The sequence below is a fragment of the Chiloscyllium plagiosum genome, unplaced genomic scaffold (genome assembly GCF_037043375.1).
Source record: "Chiloscyllium plagiosum isolate Xiang-an unplaced genomic scaffold, Cpla_swu_hap1 HiC_scaffold_6, whole genome shotgun sequence".
Taxonomy (NCBI): domain Eukaryota; kingdom Metazoa; phylum Chordata; class Chondrichthyes; order Orectolobiformes; family Hemiscylliidae; genus Chiloscyllium; species Chiloscyllium plagiosum.
In genome coordinates this window covers 101,955,167-101,982,082 of record NW_028270144.1, presented here as the reverse complement: position 1 = coordinate 101,982,082, position 26,916 = coordinate 101,955,167, and the positions used below count along the sequence as shown (strand labels likewise).

At 42.5% G+C, this 26,916-nt stretch overlaps 1 protein-coding gene and 1 long non-coding RNA gene across 4 annotated transcripts in view; one reads left to right on the top strand and one right to left on the bottom strand.

The window, feature by feature from the left end:
* LOC122550816 (FRAS1-related extracellular matrix protein 2-like) overlaps positions 1-5,809 on the bottom strand; it is a 244,705-nt gene extending 238,896 nt beyond the window's left edge. The window contains exon 1 of the mRNA XM_043692118.2: positions 477-5,809. Within this exon, the coding sequence (XP_043548053.2) occupies positions 477-5,529 (5,053 nt within the window). The 5' untranslated portion in view covers positions 5,530-5,809. The remainder of the gene's footprint in view (positions 1-476) is intronic.
* Positions 5,810-5,811: 2 nt separating this feature from the next.
* LOC122550817 (uncharacterized) overlaps positions 5,812-26,916 on the top strand; it is a 333,113-nt gene continuing 312,008 nt past the window's right edge. For all 3 annotated transcript variants that reach the window (XR_015757469.1, XR_015757470.1, XR_015757468.1), the window contains exon 1: positions 5,812-6,160. This is a non-coding gene — a long non-coding RNA (uncharacterized LOC122550817). The remainder of the gene's footprint in view (positions 6,161-26,916) is intronic.

Sequence of the window (26,916 nt, the reverse complement as noted above, 5' to 3'; positions counted from 1 at the left end):
TTGAGAAGTCAGTATACAAGATCATCTCTATTAAGAACCCAGTTAACACTGCTCTTTCAGTATGGCCATAAAACTCCGCTAGAAAACAGAATCTGTCAACATTACCAAAAAATGTTTCACCATTGCTAAACAGTAATATATGTTTCCAGACATAAAAATCTAGTGCTGCTTTTGACTTGTCTGCTAATAAAGTTTGGTACTAGATTTACAGTGTATTTGTAATGATGGTTTTCCTTCAATATAATTCTCACATGCATATCACACACAAAATTGATTCTCAACATTGAGTATTTAGTTGTGAACCAAATGCTAATTCAAAATACAGATATCTTGTAATTTATTCTCAATCAGACATTTTTTCTCTGCTAAATCCAATAAATTGAAACAGAAAGCAGCATATCTCTCACTTCATGATCAAATGAAATGCACCTGAAAGTAATAAGAGACATGATATCCATATAACAAAGGAATCTCACCTTGAGTAAATCCAGTTACACTCTCATTTCCTTTGCCCATGTGGATAAGATATCCATGTTCAGGACCTTCCAGAATCTTGAACCTCAAAGAACTATGTACACTATCACGGTCTTCAGCTTTTAATGCTTTGCTGGTAATCATAAACCCAAGGTGTCCTGTGGTAAGGCCACGAAGAGTGGGGGCACCTTTATTCACAATAATCTGAGGCACTCCATTATCAATGGGCATTGTTCGTATTCTCATCATCTGTGATTTTCGTGTTTCAAAGACAGTGTCAGGGAAGACATAGAAGTCCGTATGCGTGCCATCAGTCACTGTGAAAGAAAAGCTATCTTCAGAAAATTCTGTCCCATCATGCTTGTAACTGATGAGGTTTTCATTCAAGTCCTGCTTAGTAAAAGACGTAATGGATGTTGTGCGGTTAAATAGCAGCTGTCCGTGAACTGGAACTTGTGTCACAGTAAACCGCAGCAAGTGATCAGGTGTGTCTCTGTCTTCAACAGTCAGTTCAAATGGAGTAATTAGTTTTACCTCTCCTTCATTCACCATCAAGTCATGGAAAGTAAGGACAGGTTTTTTGTTGTCAACGTCACTGATAGAGATTCTGAAAGTACGAAACACAGGGTTGTATCCATCTGTGACTTCAAATTCAAAACTGTCCATTTTCACTTCATCGTCAGATGTGTGAATATAGTAGATTTTGTTACCAGCTAATTGAAGCTGTGAGAATGTTGTGATAGGTATCCCAGGCTGATCTGTGCATTCTAGGTGACCGCGAACAGGTGCTCGCGTAATACTGAAAAGAAGATTTTCATCAGGGCTATTCAGATCTGTGGTACTAAGTAAATCCGTTGTAAGAGTTACTTTTCCACCTTCTTTTAGTGAGACACCTTTACTGACCACATCAGGAAAGATCATATCAATACCACCAATAGAAACATAAAAATAACGATCAATGAGTGGATTAATGCCATCGGTGACATCAAACTTGATGAGATCGCGGATACCTTCCTGGCCAGTATGTGTATACTGAATCAAATTCTTGTCAATATCATCCTGGGTAAAGTTTGTTCCTACTGTAATGTTTTTAAACTTCCCTGAAGGCAGACGTTGTTGCAAGAGACCTTGATTAGGTCCATAACGTATAACGTACACAAGAGTTTTGTCCTCTGAGTCCAGGTCTGTAGCTTTAAGAATGTTATTATTTACAACTTTTGTTTCTCCAATCTCAATTTCTAGCCCATCATTTATGGTCATTCTTGGAGTCTCATCATCAAGTGGAATAACCATAATGATTACTGTCTTTTCAACACTGTACTTCCCATCTGTAAGGCGAATGTCAAAGCTGTCTTCCTTAGTTTCGGAATCATCATGCTCATAAACAATGCTGGAACCTTCTCTGATCTGATCTAAAGTAAAACTGTTGACAAGGACAGTGCCTGTAGTAAGCTGATTTACTATCTGACCATGCTTTGGTGCTTTAATGATGGAGAAAGTTAAGTCATTGGCAGGGACATCAGCATCTGCAGCATTGAGAATAGGAGTGTCAATGACGAGGCTCATACCTTCCATTACAACAAATTCTCTCATGAAAATGTCTGGTTTTTCATCATTTGTGGGTATTATAACAATTGGAAAAAAGTGCCTCTCTGAGAAGTTAATTCCATCAGAGCAGCGAAATGTAAACCTATCTTCCACTGGTTCAACAGTTTTGTGAATGCTCTGAACATAATTAATGTGTCCAAGACGTATCTCTTTAAAAGTGAAAGCAGTGATAGCTGTTCCTGCACGAGATGTCTCAGACCCAGGAGCCGGTGAAATGTTCTCGACATAGCCAGAAGTCGGTTGGACGATTATAGTGCAGAGAATATCATCATTGGGGGTATCAAAATCTTCAGCTTTCAAATGTTGCTGCGATATTGTGTTTTTATCACCTTCAACCACAGTAAACTGCTTTCCCACAATAACGTTTGGAGCTTGACTGTCAACAGGAAGGACAGTCACCTGTACACGGACACCTTGCACTTTGTTTCCTCCAATGTTCCACTCATCAGACATGTCAGTGAGTGTCAGATTAAAAGAATCTTCTTTCTTTTGCAGTCCTATCTCACCATCTGTATGAGCATAAATCACAACCCCATTAATGATGTCTTGTTGTGTAAAACTTTCAGAGGGGATTCCATTAACTAAGATCTCTCCCTGTTGCGGTTGATCCTCAACAATGAAGGTCAACCGAAGATCATCTGTGTCTTCATCGGTTCCTTGGATGACATTGGTTGTTATTTCAGTGGCTCCATTCTCCAACACATCTAAGTATGATCCAATGGTTCCAACTGGAAGTGTAATAGTTGGCACTTCATCATCAACAGGACGCACTGTTACCTTAACAGTGATAGTAACTGTATGAACTCCATCACTGACATCTATTTTCAATAAATCACTAGTAGACTCGTCACCGTTGTGCACATATGCAATTTTCCCATTGCTTATATCATTCAAATTAAATGCTTCTCCCTCAGTTATAGTAACACCTGCGTACTGCAACTGCCCATGTTTCGGAAGCTGAGAGAGCGTAAATGTAATCTGGGGTCCATCAGTGTCTGGGTCCGTGGCATCCAGCTCGGCACTTGTAATTATGTAGGTGTCTCTCTCGAACATTGTAAAGCCAGTGTTGGTTATTTGAGGCGGTTTGTTGTCAACCGGCTGCAGGAAGATGGTGCAGGTCCCATCCACACTGTTGCCAGCCGTGTCTTCCACTGTAAACTCAAACTGAACCACATGAGGAGTAATTCCAAGCTCCACATCAGGTGGTCGGTAGGCAATTTTGTGGTGGTTGACCTGAGCTTGGGTGAACTCACCCACCAGGGTGTTGGGGCTTTCGGTCAAGACGATGTTGCCCATTTGCACGGGGTTGTTCTCGTCGGTGTCGGTGGGGGGCTTTGTAACAGTGTACCTCAGATCCCTGTCATCCGAATCCAGGTCGGTGTAGCGAAGAACCTTCCTGCGAAAGTGGGTCAGGCGGTACTCCTCCACCACCATCTGCAAACTGGTGCCCGGGTACAGCTCGGGGGCGATGTCGTCCACCGGTTGGATTTTGATCACGAAGGTGTGCTCGCCAGACTGGTTGGGCGGGTCGTTGTCGTCGCGCACACGGAAGACCAGCTGCTCCATCACCGCCTGGGTGCTGTGAGGGCCCACATGGCGGTAGAAGAGCCTGCCGTCCAGGATGTCCTGCTGGGACCACTCGCTCACCACCTTCTCATAGGCGCCCGCCGTCTCGGAGTACTGCCAGGAGGAAGGGTCGGCAGGGGGCTCCAGCTGCCGGAGGACCAGCTCCCCGACGATGGCCGCGGGCGGCTCGAGCGCGAAGCGGATGGTCGAGTCCTCGGAGTCGACGTCGGTGGCGCTGAGCGCGAAGGGCGAGATGGGCGCGGCCTGGTGCTCGCGCACGCTCAGGCCGGTGTTGGCGTTGACGACGGGCGGCTCGTCGTCGGTGGGCACCACGGTGATGGGGAAGAGGAACTCGACGTCGTGCTCGCCGTCGGTCATGCGGAAGACGATGTTGTCGCTGTACGTGTCGCTGCCGTCGTGCTGGTAGAGCACGGTGCCCGCGTCCAGGTCGGCGGCGGTGAAGAACTTGCGGCGGGAGCCCAGCACGGTGAGCTGGCCGTGCCTCAGGCCGTCGAGCACGGTGAGCCTGACCTCGTGCAGGTTGTCCTCGTCGCTGAGCTGCAGGTTGCGGGAGCTGGACAGGGCCCGGGACTGACCCTCGTACAGCAGCTGCCCGGTGTTGCGGCTGACCACCGGCGCCAGCGTGTTCATCGGCTTGACCACCACCACGAAGGCGAACGGCTCGGACACCGCGCCCTCGGTGTCCACCACCTCGAACTCGATCTGGAAGATCCTCTCGTGGTCGGAGTCGGCGGCCGGCGGCTGGTAAGCGATCTTGAGCTCCTGCAGGTCGCGCTGGTAGAAGGAGGTGATGGGCAGGTGCCGGTCGTCGGTGCTCACCACCGAGCCGAGCGGCGGCGGCGCCGTGATGTTGAAGACCAGCTCTCCCGGCTCGCTCTCGGCGTCCTCGGCCGCCAGCATGTCCGGGGTGATGGCGGTCAGCACGAACTGGTCCACCTCCATCATCATCATGGCCACGAAGCTGGGCTTGGGCGCCGTGTTGTCCGCCCCGCCTCGGATCCTCACCACGATCTGGAAGTACTCCTGCTTCAGGAGCTGGCCCTCGGCGTCCTGCAGCTCCACCACCGCCGGGATGTAGTCCCGGTTCGGCGAGCCGCTGGCCGCGACGTGGCGGTACCGCACGCCCGAGTCGAGGAACTCCTGGCAGTCCAGCAACTGGCCCCCTCCTCCTCCTCCTCCTTCTCCACCTCGCCTCTCGTCCAGCAGCCGCCCGTAGCGAGGGAGGCCGCCGGCGCCACTCAAGGTAGCCAGGCGGCAGCGCTGCCAGCTCGGCTGGTAGCTCAGCTCCAGCACCTTGCGGTCGATGGCGTTGCTGGTGCCCAGGAGGCGCTCGACGGTCAGCGGCAGGTTGCGGGTGACGATCTCCAGCTGCGTGAAGACCACCTCGACCTCCAGCATGAACGGGATGATCACCGTGTCCGTCTGGCTGTCGTACCTCAGCTGCAGCTTCACCCGGTCCCGGGACGGGCTCCGGGAGCCGAAGTGCGAGTACTTCACCTCGTCCCGGCCGAAGTCGCACGGGAACTTCTTGGGGCTCAGCTGGCCCGGCCGCTGGGACAGCGGGTCGTTGCCCAGGACCGTGACCGTGCACTTGTCCCCCGGCTGCACCTGGATGACCAGGTCGTGGATGGGGTCCAGGTCGACCGAGCGGCCGAAGGGCACACGGATGCCGTTGTTGGCCAGAAGGATGGAGTCCTCGGACAGTCCCGACATGAACCCGTAGTAGAGTTCCGCACTTTCCAAACTCTCATAGCCCGCTGTGCTACCTGTCACTGTCAAAGCCAACAACAGCAGCAGCCTGGCCACACACAGACACAAACTGCGGCACTCACTCTTCCCTCTCCGCTGCAAACTTCCCATGGTCTTTACTTTCTTCTCACCAAGATTTATTTCCTCTTCCTTCCCTTTCACTCAGCAAATGATCTGCACAGATTAGTCCCTCTGGCTCTCATGTGTTTCAAAAAAAAAGTGACAATTCTCTTATGCTTCCTCTGTGCTGTTGTTGAGGACCAAGTTTGCAACCACTCTTGTGTCTCTTTCTCCCTTTGGATCGCAGCAACAGATTGCACCCTGCACCAACCCAGACTCCAGGCTATAAACTCCCGTCGCTGGGACTAACCTGTCTGCGGAAGTACCGCCCCGCTGCCGGCACCGATTGGAGATCAATGAGATCTCAGCCCCTGTCCTTGTCGCCCAACTTTCCGGACGGTGGGTGGTCAGGTAAACTGTCAATTAGGTGACGTCTTCCAGAAGGACCCCCTCGGTATCCTCTCCCCCCCTACACCCACCCAAACACACACACACACACAGAACCCTCCTATCTCACAATATAGACCCCGAGCTGCCCGTAAATGGCAGCAGAGCTAATGATCAGGGAAAGCGAGACAAAGCAAATATATGGAGAAGGAGCATAGAACAAATGACACCGCGGAGGGAGGAGGGTCCAGCAGAACGAGGAAAGTTGAGGAAGCAAACCCATCTGGGAAACTAGGTACATTGTTGGATTGAATACGTAGAAGGGAAGGAAATGAGATTAAATAAAGATCGAAGTTACAAATTAGTTGTAATGGCAAGGACGGTGTGAAAAGGGATAACGATGAATTTTTTTTAAATCGAAAGATTCAAATCATTGGTTTAAACGTGTCTTAAACTTTGTACCAAAGTTTGTCCTGTCCTATTCATTGTCTGGCCCGTGAACGCTGTTTACGCTAACACAGTGGGAGCTACTGGTTGAAATCGTTCCGTTTGTTTCTTTATAATTGGTTGTGTTTGTTCTTTTAAACTGTTGTACCGTAATGGTTTGTCGTTTCATTTGACATAGACATGGAAATGTTACTGTCTTCAAAGTCACCTGCGGAACTAAAACTGACCCAAATGAGTTTTTTAGGGCATGTATCTGAAATGTCACTTGTATGAATACGTTAAAGGGAGGAATTGTTTCCACAACTTTATAGAATGTTTTACTTCAGAATTGTCCACCACATTTATTTGTAGCGGTTTTACAACAATGTTTGTAGTTACTGTACCACGTGTCATTTCCGAAACAGTTGTCGATAACCCAGCATTTCTAATCAACGGATTCAGGTTTGTCACTACAGCGTTGAAGCTACAACAAGCCATTGATTTCCGTTCTCGAGGCTAAGATCTAGTCGCGAGTGTCCGTCAGAAATTAAAAGCAGTAGCAACGCTCGTGTTGGAGTGGGAAACCTAGAGGGAGCTCTGGGCTGCACGACCACATGCGTTCACAGCTGCTTACCTTGGGCTTAAGAGAACGGGAGGTACCGCCTTAAAGTTAATTCCATGCATTCAGCCAAGATAAGGGTAAACATCTACACAAAGAGGGGCTTGTGCGCATAAATTTATAATTGTAAGTTTTTAATTGCTTTTGGGGTCTGCTTTGCTTGATGCCTATTTCAAAAGTAGTCTACAGTCGAATTCTCATGGTATATTCTTCTTGTTCTAGCCCAGTTATTCACCTCTTTTTAAAAGTAATCTTATAGTTGACAGTCCTTGTAATTACAATTCCAAAGGATCAATGGATTCCCTCCTCCAAAGAAAGCATTAGGATTAACTCTAAAGCATAACTTGCTGGGAAAACTCAGCAAATCTGGCAACATCTGAGGAGAGAAAAAGTTAACTTTAGGGTCTGCAGAAGTGATCCACAAGTAGCTTATCATTTAAACAGTGCGCCACTAACTTCCTACTTGCATCCATTTCAATTTGTCATACCCAGCTGACCTTATTCTCCTCCTTCAAGTGTTTATTTTCATATACTTCCATTCTGTGAATTATCTGGGTCTGTTTAGTTCTACATTATTAAAAGTTCAAATTCACGAAGGCTCCTGAAGCAGTACCTTCCACATTCATGACCACTGCCATCTCTAAGGACAGGACAGCTGATACATGGAACACCACCACTTTTTTACAAGTTCTCCTCCAAACCATTCACCATCCTAATTTGGAAATTATCACTGGTCCTTCAATGTTGCTGGGTCAAAATCCTGGAACTACCTTTGTGGGTGTACCAACAACAAATAGAAAACTGTGGTTCAAGAAGACAACTCACTATCAGCTTCTCAAGGGCAATTAGGAATGGGCAGTAAATGCCAGCAAACTCAGGGCACCAATAAATAAAAAGAAAGTAGTTGTCGTGACTGACCAGTAATCTGTAGTGCTGTGTGGCTGAGGTGGTTACTGCCTGCTGAAAAGATAAGACCTGACACCCTCCTGAAATGGCAACTTGCATTTGTACAACACATTTAACATAGCACAGTGTCTCAAGTGGCTTCAGAGGAGTGGTATCAAAGAAAGTTTGAATTGAACTACATGAGGAGACATTAGAGCAGGTGACCAAATGCTTGGACAAAGAGATAAGTTTCAAGGAATGTCTTAAAGGAGGAAAAAGTGGTAGGAGGTTTATGGAGGTAGTTTGCAAATATCAAAAATAGTGTTTAATAAAGATTTGTTTACCTAAAAATGCAGTGATACTGGATACAAGAATTTCAGGGAATGTCATTTGATTACTAATTTCTTAATTATTTTAGCAATTCATTCAACATACTCTTTGCAAAACCACAAAATGAATTCCATGGATTCATCATGAGTTCAGCTACCACAAAGGTTCTAAGTTTTTCTCTTGTGGCATTTAATTATTTCTTAATTGATTCTACTGTTATTAACCTCAATTAGTCTATCTGGATTAATTTATCTTGAAACCTTGTTGATCAATTTATGTGAAAAGAAAAGCATTGATATCACTCTTAAAAATTACAAAAATCGCTAATTACTTTCATTAATTTGAATTTACGTGCAGATGATCTGTGCCTATTCAGTTTGAATTTGAAGTAATATTTTGAGTTAACTTTTTCTATACCCTTGACATAAAAATCTCCACTTGAGACTGAAAACACAAGTTAACAGGTGTTAACCAAAGGGATTAATTAGCCTCCTGCTTCTGCTGATCACTACAACCTGTAACTTGAATACCATTTTCATTTCTTGGATACAGTACTCATTTCTCTATAGTTTACTCAGAACACAATAACATTTGATAACCACTTCCTTGGACTTTATCCATTTTGACTATACAGTTGGACATCATTTTGATTTTTGCTGTTAACTTTTAATTTGGTTTTAAGCTTAGCATTGAACTCATTATATTCGCTCAGTCATTTCCAGCAACATCTGTATTTTTTTTTAATGCAGCGCATAAAGTATTTTTTTATATATACTGTAAATCCATAGGGTGGATTCTATTTTTGCCTTTCTGTATGATGTGCTTTACTTCTTTGCCTTAATTTTCATAAATTATTAATTGATGATTTACTTATGTTGTTCCATCTGTCAGCCTTGGTTCAGTCATTACACTTTTTGCCTTAGAAGGTCATATATTCAGACTTCAGTTGAGACTTAAATATGGCTGATATTTCAGTACAGTACTGAGGAAATGCTGCTTTTTCAGAGGTGCTGCATTTTTCAATTAGGCAACAAAGAGAAATTTTTTCTGCTGTCCTGAAGTGACCACTGTATACCAACATTGAAAGAAATTCAGGATAGTCCTCCTAGTATCTTGGCCCACATTTAGATCTTACCTGATATTGCAATAACAGGTTATTGACTTATTTAATGAATGTTGCTGTATACTGAATGGCAGTGGCATTTCCCAAAAGTGCAGAAGTGACTACACTTAAAGAGTACATGCACACACAAAAATAGGAATAGCCTCTTGAGCCTGCTCCACCATTCAATCCGATCATAGCTGATCTGGTGTTTACAATTCACATTGCCATTTATGCCCAATTACCTTTGATTTTCTTGCTTAACTAAAATTGACTACCTCAGTTTTAAAAAAATATAATGACTGCTTGTTCCTAAAGAACCCATACTTCCAAAGTTGTACAGTCCTCTGAGAGAGAGAAAAATCTCCTTATCTTCACCTCAAAGTCTCTAAATTTTAGTTCTCTAGTTCTGGACTCACCCGTAAAAGGTAAAATCCTTTCTATGACCTCCTCATTTAGGATCTTATACACATCAATCAAGTTACCCCTCACCCTTGTACAACTCAAGTCTGTCCAACCAATTCTCAGAAGACAACCCAATCATTCTGGCTATCAATCTATTAAATCTCATTGGAATTATCTCCAGTGCCTCGTATCCTCAATGCCAGATATCAATCCAGTAAAACTCCTCTAAACAAATATCTGCTTAAATACAGAGACCAAGACTACACATGGGTTATTTGGGATGTGGTCTCAACCAGTGCTTTGTATAACTGAAGCATTATATCCTTCCTTTATGTTCAATTATTCTTGTAATAAAAGATAGCATCCATTAGCCTTCTTGATTGCATGCAGTACCAGCATGCTATGGTTCATGCACTAGAACACCTAGATCCCTCTGTATGTTGAAAATACACATTTATCCTCAATTTAAAACTGCAATTTTTCATTCTTCCTGCTAAAGTAAAAAATTTAAATTTTTTTTCCACATTATATTCCATCTGCCAGATGTTTGCCCACTTTGTCAATCTATCTATATCATATGCAAATTCCTTTCCTTTTAGGGAAGAAAATCTGCAGTCTTTACTTGGTCTGGCCTACATGTGGCTACCTACCCATAGCGATGATGGAGACTCTTAGCTTCCCTCTGAAAACTTAGTGATGGGCAATAAACAATGGCCTTGCGAGTAACTCCTATATTCCATGAACAAAAGAAAACTCTGAGTTCTTCATCCTAATCAATGTACTTGTCATCATCTGCCATTTCAAATGAACATACAAATTAGGTGCAATACCCGAAATACAGTCCTTGCACGATATTTTGTAAATGACATTAGGGGAACTTTAAACCAGCGTCTACAGGAAAACAACACATATGGACCAAATATTGAACTATAGAAGCAATGTCGCCAAGATCCGCAAACAAAACTGCATCAGAACATTATTCCAACAAGCCACCACACACTGCAGCATAGAGGAACTACACAGAGCAGAGGAAAATCATCTGTACAGTGTATTCAAAAAGAACGGGTACCCAATGAACACAGTCTGCAGATTTCTCAGCAACAAATCCAAACAAGCAGACAAAACACGTCCAGAAAGCTTAGCCGCACTCCCCTACATCAAAGACATCTCGGAAATGACTGCCAGACTACTCAGACCCCTTGGTATTGTGGTAGCCCACAAACAGCAGCTAATGAATTTGAAAGACCATATACAGACAACAAGCAAAACTAATGTAATTTACAAAATACTGTGCAAGGACTGTAATGAATACTACATTTGTACATGATACATGAACATCAACAAGCCACAAAATGACATGACCATCTCTCAGTAGTATCCTTACATGCAGATGAGGAAGGAAAGCACTTCAACTTGGACAATGCATACATCCTAGAACAGGCCAAACGGAGACATGCACGAGAATTCCTAGAAGCATGGCATTCCAACCGGAATTCTGTCAATAAACACATTGACTTGGACTCGATTCACCAGCCCCTGAGAAAAAGAACAGGAAATGACATCACCAACCCAAAGAAACCCAAACGTAAATAGAAAGCAGGAATCATCAGTAGTGCTCCGTCCGGGTGCTCACTGAAGATATTACCTAGTATGGTGATGAAACATCTGAAAATGAACCTTCCAGCTCAGCAAGCAAATCTACATCCATTTCCAAACATGTAAAAGCCCTGATTACACTTTGAATTGCATTTAAGTACGCCAAATTTCCTAAGAGTTGGTTTCAATCAGCTTGTGACATGATACCAGTTATACTTTAAAAATGATCATTGTCCAGGAAACTAGACAGGAGGGAATAAATATCTTGTAAGTCAACCTTTCAAAATTCAAGAAGCACCGCCAATCCTTCAACTAAAATGATTAGATGATAACGACAAAAACCAGTGTGGTACATTCCAATTCAATAGAGACAGTCCTGTGATAGGATTGGATTATAAAGTAACAACTTGAACATTAAAATAAATTATGTCGTACAAAATTCAAATGAGTTGACAAAACAATGCTGATAATTATTTCTTCATTCTATCTCAGATATTAGAATCCATTACAAGTAGTAAATTTGAGGATCATCTGCAGAATAGCAATTTTAAAAATAAAACAATAAAATTGTAAAATAAACATACTCAGAACTGAAGCACTTTTTGTTTGACTAATTTCCTTGAGTGACCACTGTGCGGGCGATGAAAAGCTCTATTACAAGTTGTAGCTCGACCTGCATATCACTTTTGTTAGGTTTTTCACATCAAAGACTGTACATTAACCTAAAAGCTGTGGAGATTCAGATAAAGTAAATGAACTAAGAAGCAATCAGGCTGGCATTTAACACCCTAATTCATGGCATGTTTGGTGGCAGGGAGAGCATTTAATCAGGCAAGAGAGTGTTGGGTTGGTAGCTCACCACCAGCCCCATTAATTGCGTAGATAGCCTGCCTGCCTCACTGACAATTGAGGCCTTTAGCTGGGCAATTAATAGCCTGCTAGGGCATTTGCCACGCAACAAGCTGATCCCCACCTAAATAACCCAGCTTCTCTCTGACATAAGTGGGAATGAGGATCGGGGAGTTGTGTGACAGCGGTGGAAAGGAAAGGCTTGGAGGAATAAGGATAGGACAGATCAATGTATGGCTGAGGTGCAGGGCACTGGGATTTAGATTTCTGGGTCATTGGGATCTCTTCTGGGGCAGAAGTAACTTGTGCAAGAAACATGGGTTGCACATGAACTGGACGGGGACCAATATGCTGGTGGGGTAATTTGCTAGAGCTACTTGGGAACGTTTAAACTAGTGGGTTCTGAAGTGGTAGTGAAACGAGAGAAGGCTGAAGCTGTTACAGAAGTTAAAGAATGCAAGTTAACTAAGCAAGGCAGGAAAGAACACAGCAGAAGAAAAAGGGAAGGCTGATGAATTAAAATGCATTTATTTCGATACAAGAGATCTGGCAGGTAAGACAGATGAATTCGAGGCATGTATGGGAAGAAATTGGTTCAGGGAGTGGCAAGTTCTGGAGCACAGGTCTTCAGTATTGTTGTTGGAATGATGTCAGGGCCTACAGTCTATTATCCAGCACTTCCAACCTTTTCTTGATATAAAGTTGTGGAGTGAATTCGTTGAAGATGGGTCTCTGTGATGCTGGAGACCACTGGAGGAATACAAGATGGATGGATCATCAACTTGGTAATTCTGGTGAAGATTGTTGTAAATGTTTCAACCTTATCTTTTGCACTGATGCTTGGTTCTTCTCTCATTGAGGATAGGGGTATTTGTGGAACCTCCTCCACCAGTAAGTTGTTTAATTATTCGCCACCAGGAAGCTTATATAAGGTATAGACAGGATAGATCGAGTGAATCCTTAGAAGAGTATAAAGGCAGTAGGAGTATACTTAAGAGGGAAATCAGGAGGGCAAAAAGAGGACATGAGTTAGTTTTGGCAAATAGAATTAAGGAGAATCCAAAGAGTTTTTACAAATACGTTAAGGACATAAGGGTAACTAGGGAGAGAATAGGGCTCCTCAAAGATAAGCAAAGCAGCCTTTGTGTGGACCGCAGGAAATTGGGGAGATACTAAATGAGTAGTTTGCATCAGTATTTACTGTGGAAAAGGCTATGGAAGATATAGACTGCAGGGAAATAGATGGTGACACCTTAGAAAATGTCCACATTACAGAGGAGGAAGTGCTGGATGTCTTGAAATGCATCAAAGTGGATAAATTCCCAGGACCTGATCAGGTGTATCTGAGAACTCTGTGGGAAGCTAGAGAAGTGATTGCTAGGCCTTTTGCTGAGATATTTGTATCATCGATAGTCACAGGTGAGGTGCCAGAAGACTGGAGGTTGGCTAACGTGGTGCCACTTTTTAAGGAGGGTGGTGAAGACAAGCCAGGGAATTATAGACCAATGAGCCTGACCTCGATGGTGGGCAAGTTGTTGGAGGGATTCCTGAGGGACAGGATGTGCATGTATTTGGAAAGGCAAGGAAGATTAGGGATAGTCAACATGGCTTTGTGCGTTGGAAGTCATGTCTCACAAATTTGATTGAGTTTTTCTTAAGAAGTAACAAAGGATTGATCAGGGCAGAGTGTAGATATGATCTATATAGACTTCAGTAAGGTGTTCGACAAGGTGCCCCATGGGAGACTGGTTAGCAAGGTTGGATCTCATTGAATACAGGGAGAACTAGCCATTTGGATACAGAACTGGCTCAAAGGTAGAAGACAGAGAGTGGTGGTGGAGGGTTGTTTTTCAGACTGGAGACCTGTGACCAGTGGAGTGCCACAAGGATCGGTGCTGGGTCCTCTACTTTGTGTCAATTACATAAATGATTTGGATGTAAGCATAAGAGGTACAGTTAGTAATTTTGGAGATGACAGCAAAATTGGAGGTGTAGTGGACAATGAAGAAGGTTACCTCAGATTACAACAGGATCCTGACCAGATGGGCCAGTGGGCTGAGAAATGGCAGATGGAGTTTAATTTAGATAAATGCGAGGTGCTGCATTTGGGGAAAGCAAATCTTAGCAGGACTTATACACTTAATGGTAAGGTCCTACAGAGTGTTGCTGAACAGAGAGACCTTGGAGTGCAGGTTCATAGCTCCTTGAAAGTGGAGTCGTAGGTAGATAGAATAGCGAAGAAGATGTTTGATATGCTCTCTTTTATTGTTCAGTGTATTGAGTGCAGGAGTTGGGAGGTCATGTTGCGGCTGTACAGGACATTGGTTAGGCCACTGTTAGAATATTGCATACTATTCTGGTCTCCTTCCTATCGGAAATATGTTGTGAAACTTGAAAGGGTTCAGAAAAAATTTACAAGGATGTTGCCAGGGTTGGAGGATTTGAGCTACAGGGAGAGGCTGACCAGGCTGGGGCTGTTTTCCCTGGAGCGTCGGAGGCTGAGGGGTGACCTTACAGAGGTTTACAAAATTATGAGGGGCATGGATAGGATAAATAGACAAAGTCTTTTCCCTGGGGTCGGGGAGTCCTGAACTAGAAGGCATAAGTTTAGGGTGAAAGACATAAAAGAGACCTACGGGGCAACTTTTTCACACAGAGGCTGGTATGTGTATGGAATGAGCCACCAGAGGAAGTGGTGGAGGCTGGTACAATTACACTTAAAAGGCATTTGAATGGGTCTATGAATAGGAAGGGTTTGGAGGGATATGGGTCGGGTGCTGGCAGATGGGACTAGATTGGGTTGGGATATCTGGTCAGCATGGACGGGTTGGACCAAAGGGTCTGTTTCCATGCTGTACATCTCTATGACTCATTCATGACTGGATGTGGTAGGACTGCAGAGCTTAGATCTGATCCATGGGTTATGGAATTGACTAGTTCTGTCTATCACTTGCTGCTTATGTTGTTTGGCATGCAAGTAGTCCTATTGGTAGCTTCACCAGGTTGACACTTCATTTTTAGATACCTGGTGCTTTTCCTGGCATGCCCTACTGCATTCTCCATTTGAACCAGAGTTAATCCTCAGACTTGATGGTAATGGATGAGTGGGGGATATGCTGGGCCATGAGGTTGCGGATTGTGCTGGAGCATATTTCTTCTTGCTGTTGATGACCCACAGTGACTCATGGATGCCCAGTCCTCAGTCACTAGATTATTTGACATCTGTCCTATTAGCACCATAACAGCATCACACAATACAAGGGAGGGTATTCTCAATGCGAACGTAGGACTTTGTCTGAACAAGGACTGGTTGCTCTTACTGATACTGTTATGAACAGATGCATCTGCAGCTGGCAGATTGGTAAGGATGAAATCAAGTCTGTTTTTACCTTCTGTTGGTTTCTTCACCACCTGCACAAACACAGTCTAGCAGTAATGTCCTTTAGGATCTGAACAGGTCCATCAGTAGTGCTGCTGCTGTGTCGCTTGGAGCTGGACATTGAAATGTCCCCACCCAGAGTATTTTACATCCTTAGTACCCTCACTGCTTCTCCAAACATTATTCAACATGGAAGAGTACTGATTCATCAGCTAAAGGAGATGATAAATGGCATATTTGATGATATATTTCTTTGCCCATGCTTAACCTGAAGCCATGGGGCTCGGAGTCAATGTTGAGGAGTCCCAGGGAAACTCCATCCTGATGGTGTGCCACTATGCTGCCACCTCTGCTGGGTCTCTTCTGCTGGTGAGACAGAACATTTCCAGGGATGGTGATGGTGGTGTCTGAGATATTGTCAGGAATGATTCTGTGCGTGTGACTATGTCAGGCTTGTTAGACATCACTCCCAATTTTAGCACTAGTCCCCAAATGTCAGTAAGATGGATTTTGCCCAGTCAACAGGGTTGTTGTTTCTGCCATTGTCTTTTCAGGTGCTGAAGTCAATACCAGGCACATGTCCTATGTGCGTAAGACACTTACTGTTCCCGGATAATCCAATAAAGAAATTCTCAGACTTCTTTCCTTTACAGCCACCTTGTCAGGCTCTTTTAAATCTAGCTACTTCAACTCCACATTTGAGTCCATTGAAACAGCTGCTTCAACTGCAATCTTTCCACACATATTCCAAAAATCTCAAAGACCCACCCTCATCACTTGGACCCCTTATCTGTAGGTTCTTCCCCTCAATGTCACCAACCTTACTTCTATATGAAAGAAAATGTAAAAACTTGCATTCATTTAGAATCTTGCAAATCTTAAAATGTATGTAAGATCATTACAATGACATGTACATATCAAGAGCAGTAGCGGTTGTCAGTTCATTTGCAAGAACCCATAAACAAGTGAAATAAGTAATAAGTTGACCTGTTTTGGTTTTGCTGGAATTCCTAGGGAAATGGTAGATCTAGGCACAGTTACAACATTTAAAAAACACCTAGGCAAGTACATAAGTAGGGTAGGTTTGGAGGGATAAGGGCCAGGAGTACGCAAGTAGGACTAGTTTATGGGATTATGGACTGTTTGGACTGAAGGATCTGTTTCCGTGCTGTGTGACTCTATGTTTTGTAGTTTCTTATGTGAAAAAACATACAATCTATAAGTAACCAGAGAACTGCAGATATTGGAAATCAGAAACAAAATCAGAAATTGCTGGAAAAACTCAACAGGTCAGGTAGCATCTGTGCAGAGAAAGCAGAGGAAATGCTTCGGGTTCAAGGACCCTTCAGAATATAATCTATATACAGTATATGGCTGATAAGCTACATGAATACGGATTTCACTTATAATATTTGTGTTAACATTGTGTAAAGGTATGTCTTTTTATCTTTCTGTGTTTCTAGTTGTGCACAGAAATGAGAAACTAAGTGTCTGAAAACCAAGGATTACAGTAGATTTGCTGTATGTCTTGAAAACAAGTAACCTGACATTTATTGAAAGCACAATTTGCAAGCTGCAGTAATTGAAGTGTGGTGCAGATGAACTGGAGCTGAAAGGTTGTGTACAAATGGAGCTTTAGTTGGCAACAAGAAGCTGTTGGAGTAGTGACCAGTTATCAATGACAAAGGGTTTTCCCTGTCAATGATTCAGTGAATGGTTCTCAGGGAGCTGAACAGCTTCAAGCTGTGAACAAGATACACAAAACCCTTCAGATCTCACTCAGGATCCTCCTGTTCGTTGCAGTAAAAGTTACATTAAGCTTGAGAAGAACCAATTTATTTTTGCTTCTTTGGGTGCTCTAAGTTGTGACTTAGAGCACCCAAAGAAGGGTCACTGGGCTCAAACATTAACTCTGTTTTCTCTCCACAGATGCTGATAGACCTGCTGAGTTTCTCCAGCAATTTGTTTTTGTTTTAGGAACCACTGAATTGCCTTTCCAGTCTTTCCTTCCATCCATTACAACTACATTTTCTTTCCAAATGCGCACGTGTTTGTGTGTGTGTAACGGAGAGTTAATCAGAGAATTCAGGTATTATTTGGTAAAGTTATGTTTTGATTGTTTGTAATTTTTTATGTGTAGCTGGAATCTAATTACTTATAGTAAATAGTAATTTGTGCTAAATGGAGAAAATTGATCCGTGCTTTCTGTCAACCTGGCTCTTAAAGACAGCACACTGGGGAATTTTATGCATCTTTGAAAATCTTTTGTGACAATTTTGGGAATAGCAGAACTTAATTTTCAGTGTGCTACCCCAGTCAGGCATAACAACTGATACCATCAGAAACATGTACTATAGAGATATGGCCTCTCCAGAGGGCTATATTAGTTTCAGTGTGCATTTGGAAATTAAGAAGAAGTTCTATTCTTATTGCATGTTATTGTTGTAGCTCCTGGTGTCACATCCTCAGTACTTGTGTTGATGAGATTACAGTCCAAGGAAACAAAAAGATACTTTTAAGTTCACATAGGAAGCATTTATTGTTAAGTAAAGTCAGTTGGCTTATGATGTATACCTCAAGAAAATCTGAATGAATTTGGGAAAAAAAATGTTTTGATTGTTTGAAGAGCAACAAATACATCTTTGTAGTATGCAGTAGATATGACAGATTATAACCTATATTTAATTTCTAATACTTTATAAGGTACAATGGTTAGACTATGAGAATTGCTAGTTTTCATTACAGATTTTCCTGATTGCCATTTATTGGTGTATGTCTGACTGAGTGCATGCTCTGTAATAAAGGTAACAAACATTCACTCATTTTTTAAGCCTTAACATTTTTATTGCATCTTGATTTTATAAATATCTACTCTCTTTTTGTAATTACATATATTGCACAACATTACCTTGACTAGTTTGATTTTCTAATACAATTTATTGTATGAGAAAGACATTTACTCTAATGGAGCTATTGTTGAAACAAATTATAATTCACCCAATAGAAGTAACATTGTTTTAAGGAATTTTAAAAGTGACTGGAGTCATTGAATTGCAAACCATATTTTGGCACTGTAATCATCTTATCCGTTTTGTTTATGTCCCAAGATTCATTCTTATGCATTTTATAAGCCATTTGAATTGACCAGCCATTGAAGATTGATATGTACATTTCTGCTCTCCTGACACATACCAATACAGTTGTTTCATATTACTTGAGAAGAGGTGCATTTTATGGCCTTATTTACCTCTCTGTTGACTTTTTCTATACCAATACCATGTTCTTATTCTAGAACTGGCAATACTTCATGAATACAAAGGTACCAGTGTCAGCAGCTGAGTTTGGAATTGAAATCTTTTTGAACATCTGTCCAAAATTCTAGTACTGGTTACTGGGTTACTTGAAATGCTGGAGGTGATTTTGAATTGTTGATTGTCCTTTTCTTTCACCTTTAAAACAGGTAGCTGGAGTTGAATATTGTCTTAGTGTGGTTAGTCCAGCAGTTCAAAGAATCTTTTTTGTGCTTCCCATATTCTAGTAAATTCCTTTGTATCTACAAAAAAAATGTTATGATCATACACAAATAATGGCAAATTGGTTCACTTTAAAATGGTAACTGATGTTCCTTTATCCAATTACCTCAGCTCTTTAATCTTGTTTTGTTTGGAAAGTATATATAGCCCTTGTGTTTAACACCATGTGGATTGACTAGCTTCACAAAAGTTACATTCACAAATTATAAATTCAGAAATGTTCATGTGACTAATGGTGATGAACATTGAACATAGGGTATGAATATAATTACATACACTAGATACAAAAGAGAAAAAGGGCAGTAATGTATTTTGCTCATTTCCCTCTTTCCCCTCCCCTGAAAAACTCATCTAATTGAAAATATGAAGATGGTCTAAATTAGCATTCATTTTGCCCTGTTTCCCTCACTGCTGTTTTACTCTCATACCTTTCAAGGCTCTTGTGGCACTGTGGTAGTGTCCCTACCTCTGGGCCAGCAGACCAGCATTCAAGTCCCGCCCATTCCAGACGTGTGTCATAACACCTCTGAAGCAGTGGATTAAAAGAATTATCCTATGCCTTTCTCCTGTTCGATACCTCCGAACTACTGTCTGACGAGGGAGTCATGGAAGAGTAACAGGTGGAAGAACAATAGGACAGTGATGATGAAGAAATTCTGTTACTATATCTCACACTGGCAGCCACCATCTTTAGAAAGAGCATGCAGAATCCAGAGTGTTGCACCCACCTTCCTCATCAAAGACCATCTTCCCTTACTTGTGGCAAATTTTCAGGCTGCAGGATTGAATTATTCAGCCAATAAAGAGTATGGAGTGGAAGCAAGTCATACCTGACTCTGAAGGATTGTCAAAGCCAAAGAAAACATGGTAACTCGTCAAGGCTTTCTCAATAGTACATGCTAAACTTGTGATCTCTATTAACTAGGAAAAAAAACTAGTAAATGCAGAGCATCATGGGCACTGTGTTCCCTTCAAAGCCATGTGCCATCCAGACTTGGAAATTTATATCTATTCCTTCACTGTTGCTGGGTCAAAACCCTGGAACTTCCTATCTAACAGGCATATGGACTGCAAGGGTTCAAGAATTCAACTTACCAATATCTTCTTAGGATTTTGCAGGAAATGCTGACCTTCTCAGTGGTGTGCACATAATATGAAGGACTAAAAACAATTTGATGTTGAGAACGGAAAGGGTTAAATCACGAAGGAAGGATTTGTGAACTTGGTTTTGTTCCCTTGGATTTAGTTCTTACCTTAATACAGATGTTCAAAATGATAAAGGGATTTGATGAATTGACACAAGAGAAGCTATTTCCTCAGGTGGAGACTTTCGGAACAAATTTTAAATTAGAGCCATTTCAGAGTAAATACAGAAAGCACATCTTCACACAAAAAAAATTGTGGAAATCTGGATTTGCTTTTAAACAGAAGCTTGGTCAATTTGAATTATAAAGCCTGAGATATAGATGTTTTATCATAGTTTTGATGAATGAAAAACAGAGGAGGATAAATGACATTAAGGTGCAAATAGGTCATGATTTGATTGACTGGTGAAACAGACTTGACGGGCTGAATGGACCTACTCCTGTGCCTATAGAACATAGAACAATACAGCACAGTACAGGCCCTTTGGCCCACAATGTTGGGTCAAGCATTTATCTTAATCCAAAATCAACCTTCACACCCCTCAATTTACTGCCATCCATGTGCTTGTCCAGTAGTTGCTTAAATGTTCATATTTCTCTGACTCTGCTACCACTGCTGGCTGTGTATGCCACACAGCCCCCCACTCGCTAGGTAAAGAACCTACCTCTGAAATCTCCCCTATACCTTCCTCCCATCACCTTAAAATTATGACCACTTGTGACAGCCATTTCTGCCCTGGAGAAAAGTCTCTGGGTGTCTGTCCATGTCTCTCATTACCTTGTATATCTCTATCAAGTCACCTCTCTTCTTTCTTCTCTCCGGAGTGAAAAGCCCAAGCTCACTCAACGTCTCTTCATAAGACAAGCCCTCCAATCCAGGCAGCATCCTGGTAAATCTCCTCTGCACCCTCTTTGAAACATCTATATGCCTCCTATAATGAAGTGACCAGAATTGGACAAAACATTCCAAGTGTGGTCTAACCAAGGTTTTATAGAGCTGAGGCAAACCCTCATGGCTCTTAAACTCAATCCTCCTGTTAGTGAAAGCCAAAACACCATACGCCTTCTTAACAACCCTATTGACTTGGGTGGCAACTTTAAGGGATCTATGTACATGGACCCCAAGATCCTGCTATTCCTCCACACTGCCAAAAACCCTGTCCTTACCCCTATATTCAGCATTCAAATTCAACCTTCCAAATGAATCACTTTGCATTTATCCAGGTTGAACTCCATCTGCCACTTCTCAGCCCAGTTCTGTTTCCTGTCAATGTCTTGTTGTAGCTTGAAACAGCCCCTGACACTATCTAAAGCACCACCGACCTTTGTGATATCGGCAAACTTACTAACCCACCCTGCCACTTCTTCATCCAGATCATTTATAAAAACTACAAAGAGCAAAGGTCCAAGCACAGATGCCTGCAGGACACCACTGGTCACCGACCTCTAGGCGGAATACTTTCCATCCACTAGCACTCACTGACTTCTTTCAGCCAACCAATTCTGTATCCAGACAGCCAAATTTTACTGCATCCCATACCGCCTAACTTACTTAATGAGCCTACTGTGGGGAACCTTACCAAATACCTTACTGAAATCCATATACACCACATCCACTGCTTGACCTTCATCAACCTGTCTCGTCACACCCTCAAAGAACTCAAGGCTTGTAAGGTATGACCTGCCCCTTACAAAGCTATGCTGACTGTCTTTAATCAAAGTATGTTTTTCCAAATAGTCATAAAACCTATCCCTCAGAATACTTTGCAGTACCTTGCTTAGCACAATGTAAGACTGAATGGTTTGTAATTCTCAGGGATTTCCCTATTCCCTTTCTTAAACAGAGAAACAACATTTATCTCTCTCCAATCATCCGGTACTATTCCCACGGAGTGTGAGGATGCAAAGATCATTGCCAGAGGCGCAGCAATCTCATTCCTCATTTCCTATTTCCGTGTCTGATTTTCATTAAATGAGATATTCAGCCACTCATACTCAGCATCGACAGAGAGCTCCAACATGTCACATAATGTCTCTTTGTTGATTTTAAGTGCAGCTGTGAGGGCTGAGGTATTGTGCCAGGAGAGTGGCCTCAGTTCCATGGCAAAGTCCCAACAGTCCAATCTCTGGTTGACAGTTCTCCTGCAGGTCATTTTGCCTGTGCCTTGGTCAGTGCCACACAACTGAGGCAGACTGCTTTGGCTGTGTTGAGATATTGCATAGAAACATGGAAAATAGGAAGAGAGGTTGGCCATTCAGTCCTTTGAGCCTGCACTGCCATTCAAAATGATCATAACTGCTCATCCTGCTCAGTATCCTGTTCCTGCTTTTTCCCCATACACTTTGATACCTTTTGTCCAAAGCACTATATCTGTCTCCTCCTTGAAAACGTTCAATGGTTTGGCCTTAACCACTTCCTATGGCAGAGGATCCCACTGTGTAGGTGAAGAAATTTCTCCTCATCTCAGTCATAAATGGCCTACACTGTATTCTTAAACGGTGACCTCTGGCTCTTGACTTGGTGTTTTTTGGGAATATCGTTCCTCTGTTTACCTTGTCTAGTCCTGTTAGAATTTTATAGGTTTCTATGAGAACTCTGCTAATTCCTCAAAGTTCTAGTGAATATTGTGCTAACTGCTCCAATCTCTTTTCATATGTCAGTCCTGCTATCCCAGGAATAAACACGATAAACATTTGTACTTCCTCCATAGCCAGAACAGCCTTCCTCTGCTATTGAGAGAAAACTGCACACAGTTCTCCAAGTGTGGTCTATAGCTATGCCCTCTAAACTGTGAGCGTCCTGATTTAAAATGTCAGCAACCTTCCATCTCCTGAGCTGAAGCCACCGGGGGAACACTGTTTAGATCAGTAGAAATGAAAAGAATTTTGCAAGAGGAGCACAAAAGGCTGGTACTTATTGGACCTGTAATTGAGATGATTGATATTTGATTGTGTGGTGATATTCACTTTTGTTGTGAGGTCATAATTCTGTATTGCAGGATGGCAATTGGTAAATTGTGAACGAAAGCTCCAATATAATAGAGAGGATACCTGCCAACTTTAACAGCTGGATGTGCAGTATCTGTCTTACTGGTGAAGGTGGAAGCAGTACTGGTAGGAATCATGGTGGCACAGTGGTTATCACTGCTGCCTCACAGCCAGAGACCCGCGTTCATTTCTTGCCTCAAGCGGTTGACTGTGTGGCGTTTGCACATTCTCCCCGTGTCTGCGTGGGCTTCCTCCGGGTGCTCTGGTTTCCTCCCACAGTTCAAAAATGTGCAGGTTAGGTGAATTAGCCATGCTAAACTGCCCATAGTGTTAGGTGAAGGGGTAAATGTAGGGATATGTGTGGGTTGCGCTTCAGCAGGTCGGTGTGGACTTGTTGGGCTGAAGGGCCTGTTTCCACACTGTAAGTGATCTAATTTAATCTATTGTAACCTTGGATATATCTGATCTGGTCCTGGGGACTTATCTATCTTGATGCTTCCCAGAATTTCCAGCACATCCATTTCCTTGTTATCAAGCCTATTAACCTGGTCAATGGTGTTCTCACTATCAACAAGGTCCATTTTTCTAGTGAATACTAAAACAAAATACTAATCTAGGCCACCCCTACCTCTTCAGACTCTAGGCACAAGTTCCCTATACTATTCCTGATTGGCCCTACCCTCTCTCTAATCATTCTCTTATTCCTCATGTAAATGTAGAACACCTTTGGGTTTTCCCTAATTCTTCCCACCAAGGCTTTTCTTGTGCCTCTCCTAGCTCTCCTCAGACTATCTTTGAGTTCTTTCCTAGCTACCTTGTAATCCTCTAAGGCTGTGCTAGATCCCTGCTTCTTCAACGTTAAGTAAGCTTCCTTCTTCCTTTTGAGGAGAAGCTCCTCTTGTCAGCCAAGGCTCCTTCACCTTACCATTCCTTGCCTGTCTCAGTGGGACAATGTTATCCAACACTTGCAACAAGTGCTCCTTAAGCAGGCTTCAAATTGCTGTTGTGCATTTCCTGTAGAACAATTGTTTCCAATTTATGCTCCACAGTTCCTGTATAATAACAGTATCATTTCTCCTCCTCCAATTAAATACCTACCCATACTGTCTGTTCCTCTCCCTCTCCATGGCTATGGTAAAGGTGAGGCAGTTGTGGTCACTTTCACCGAAATGCTTTCCCACCGAGAGATCTGACACTTGGCCTGGCTCGTTGCCTTGCACCAAATCCAATATGGCCGCCCCCCCCCATACTTGGTCTATCTACATCTTGTGTCAGGAATCCTTCCTGGACACACCTGACAAAATTGACTCCATCCACACCATCTGCACTAAGGAGGTTCCAATAACGTTCCTGTTGAAGTAATAAATGGTGAAAAGTGATTCATCAAAATCTGGTGGTGAGCTGGTTTCAATCAAATTGATAACAGCAAGACAAAATGTAGGATTGTTTATGTTGTGATCACTCTAATTTTACAGCTAACCTGAAAAACAGTAATGTTGACTTTATTTTGATTAATTATTGTTTAATCATCCATTTATGAAAGACATTAAAGATTGATGAAAAAAGACTGTGCTGGTAAAGCTCAACCTGAAGAATTTGTTTGAAATGTTTGAATAACCTATGCAGGAATAGTCTTTTAAAAAGAGCTTTTGTATTCAGTTCTTGATGATTCTTAGACTAGGTATGTGAAGGAGAGGATTTCACTATATTTACAGAAAGATTGAATTAGACAGCGAGGCACAGGCAATTCAAAGTACTATCCTCAAAATTTGGTCATACAGATCTTATGTCAGGTCCTAAATTGTGAACTAAAGCTCCAATATAATAGAGAGGATACCTGCCCACTTTAACAGCTGGATGTGCAGTATTTGTCTTATTGGTGAAGGTGGAAGCATTACTGGTAGGAATGCACATCTGGTATATGTAAAGGGAAAAATATCTTATTTAAAATTTCAATGTTGATATGTACAATACATTACTTTCCACATGCTGGACTTGCGCAGTAACATATAAGCTATTGCTAGCCTGACAGCCTTATCATTGTGAGGTATTCCACTTTTAACAATGTCCAGCTGATTGATGCAATCTGTGCTCCCGACTACCTGGCAGCAGTGATAACTCCTTTATCCTGCACCAGTTTTCTGTGCAGCTTTTATCCTAACCAAGCTGGTGAGTCTCAGGCTGGCCACCAAGTGCTAAGGGATATCCATTCCAGACATGATTCAGGATTCCTTTCCTGGAACCCACACACAGCCACAGAGCTGGCCCACAGTGAGTGTCAATGTTCCTATAAACCAGATGGAGCAAACAATCAGCATACTCACATGACACTTCTGTTGCCTGGACCATTCTATTAAGGTGTAGGTATCACATACACAGGTGTTTGTGTTTGTCCACTGCACACTACATAAGGGAGATAGGGAAAAACCATGAGTACCTCTAGATACCAGAGTTAATAGAGATGGGCTGATTGTGGAGCAGATCATCTAACCTGGCCCTGTCAGTTCCACTTCATGAGGAATCCCATTATTCTTATAGTTGTCCATGCACCTGTTATCCAATTGCCATCTTGCAATACAGAATTATGACCTCACAACAAAAGTGAATATCACCACACAATCAAATATCAATCATCTCAATTACAGGTCCAATAAGTACCAGCCTTTTGTGCCCCTCTTGCAAACTTCTTTTCATTTCTACTGATCTAAAAAGTGTTCTCCTGGTGGCTTCAGCTCAGGAGATGGAAGGTTGCTGACATTTTAAATCAGGACGCTCACAGTTTAGAGGGCATAGCTATAGACCACACTTGAAGAACTGTGTGCAGTTTTCTGTCCATAACAGAGGAAGGCTGTTCTGGCTATGGAGGAAGTACAACAAATGTTTATCGTGCTTATTCCTGGGATAGCAGGACTGACATATGAAAAGAGATTGGAGCAGTTAGCACAATATTCACTAGAACTTTGAGGAATTAGCAGAGTTCTCATAGAAACCTATAAAATTCTAACAGGACGAGACAAGGTAAACAGAGGAACGATATTCCCAAAAAACACCAAGTCAAGAGCCAGAAGTCACCGTTTAAGGATACAGTGTAGGCCATTTATGACTGAGATGAGGAGAAATTTCTTCACCTACATAGTGTTGAGCCAGTGGGATCCTCTGCCATAGGAAATGGTTAAGGCCAAACCATTGAAAGTTTTCAAGGAGGAGACAGATATAGTGCTTAGGACAAAAGGTATCAAAGTGTATGGGGAAAAAGCAGGAACAGGATACTGAGTAGGATGAGCAGTTGTGATCATTTTGAATGGCAGAGCAGGCTCAAAGGACTGAATGGCCAACCTCTCTTCCTATTTTCCATGTTTCTATGCAATATCTCAACACAGCCAAAGCAGTCTGCCTTAGTTGTGTGGCACTGACCAAGGCACAGGCAAAATGACCTGCAGGAGAACTGTCAACCAGAGATTGGACTGTTGGGCCTTTGCCATGGAACTGAGACCACTCTCCTGGCACAATACCTCAGCCCTCGCAGCTGCACTTAAAATCAACAAGGAGAAATGATGTGAGATGTTGGAGCTCTCTGTCGATGCTGAGTATGAGTTGGCTGAATATCTGATTTTATGAAAATCAGACAGCTTCTGTAATTGCTGGCCATTGGCCCAGACACTAACAACTATAATCGGCTTCGCTGATTCATTCTGAAAATGTACTCCCCAGGCACTGCAGTGCCATTCTTTATCAGAAGTCAAGCTGAGTGGAGATGATGAGGTTCGATATCATGATAGTTTCAGTGAATTCAT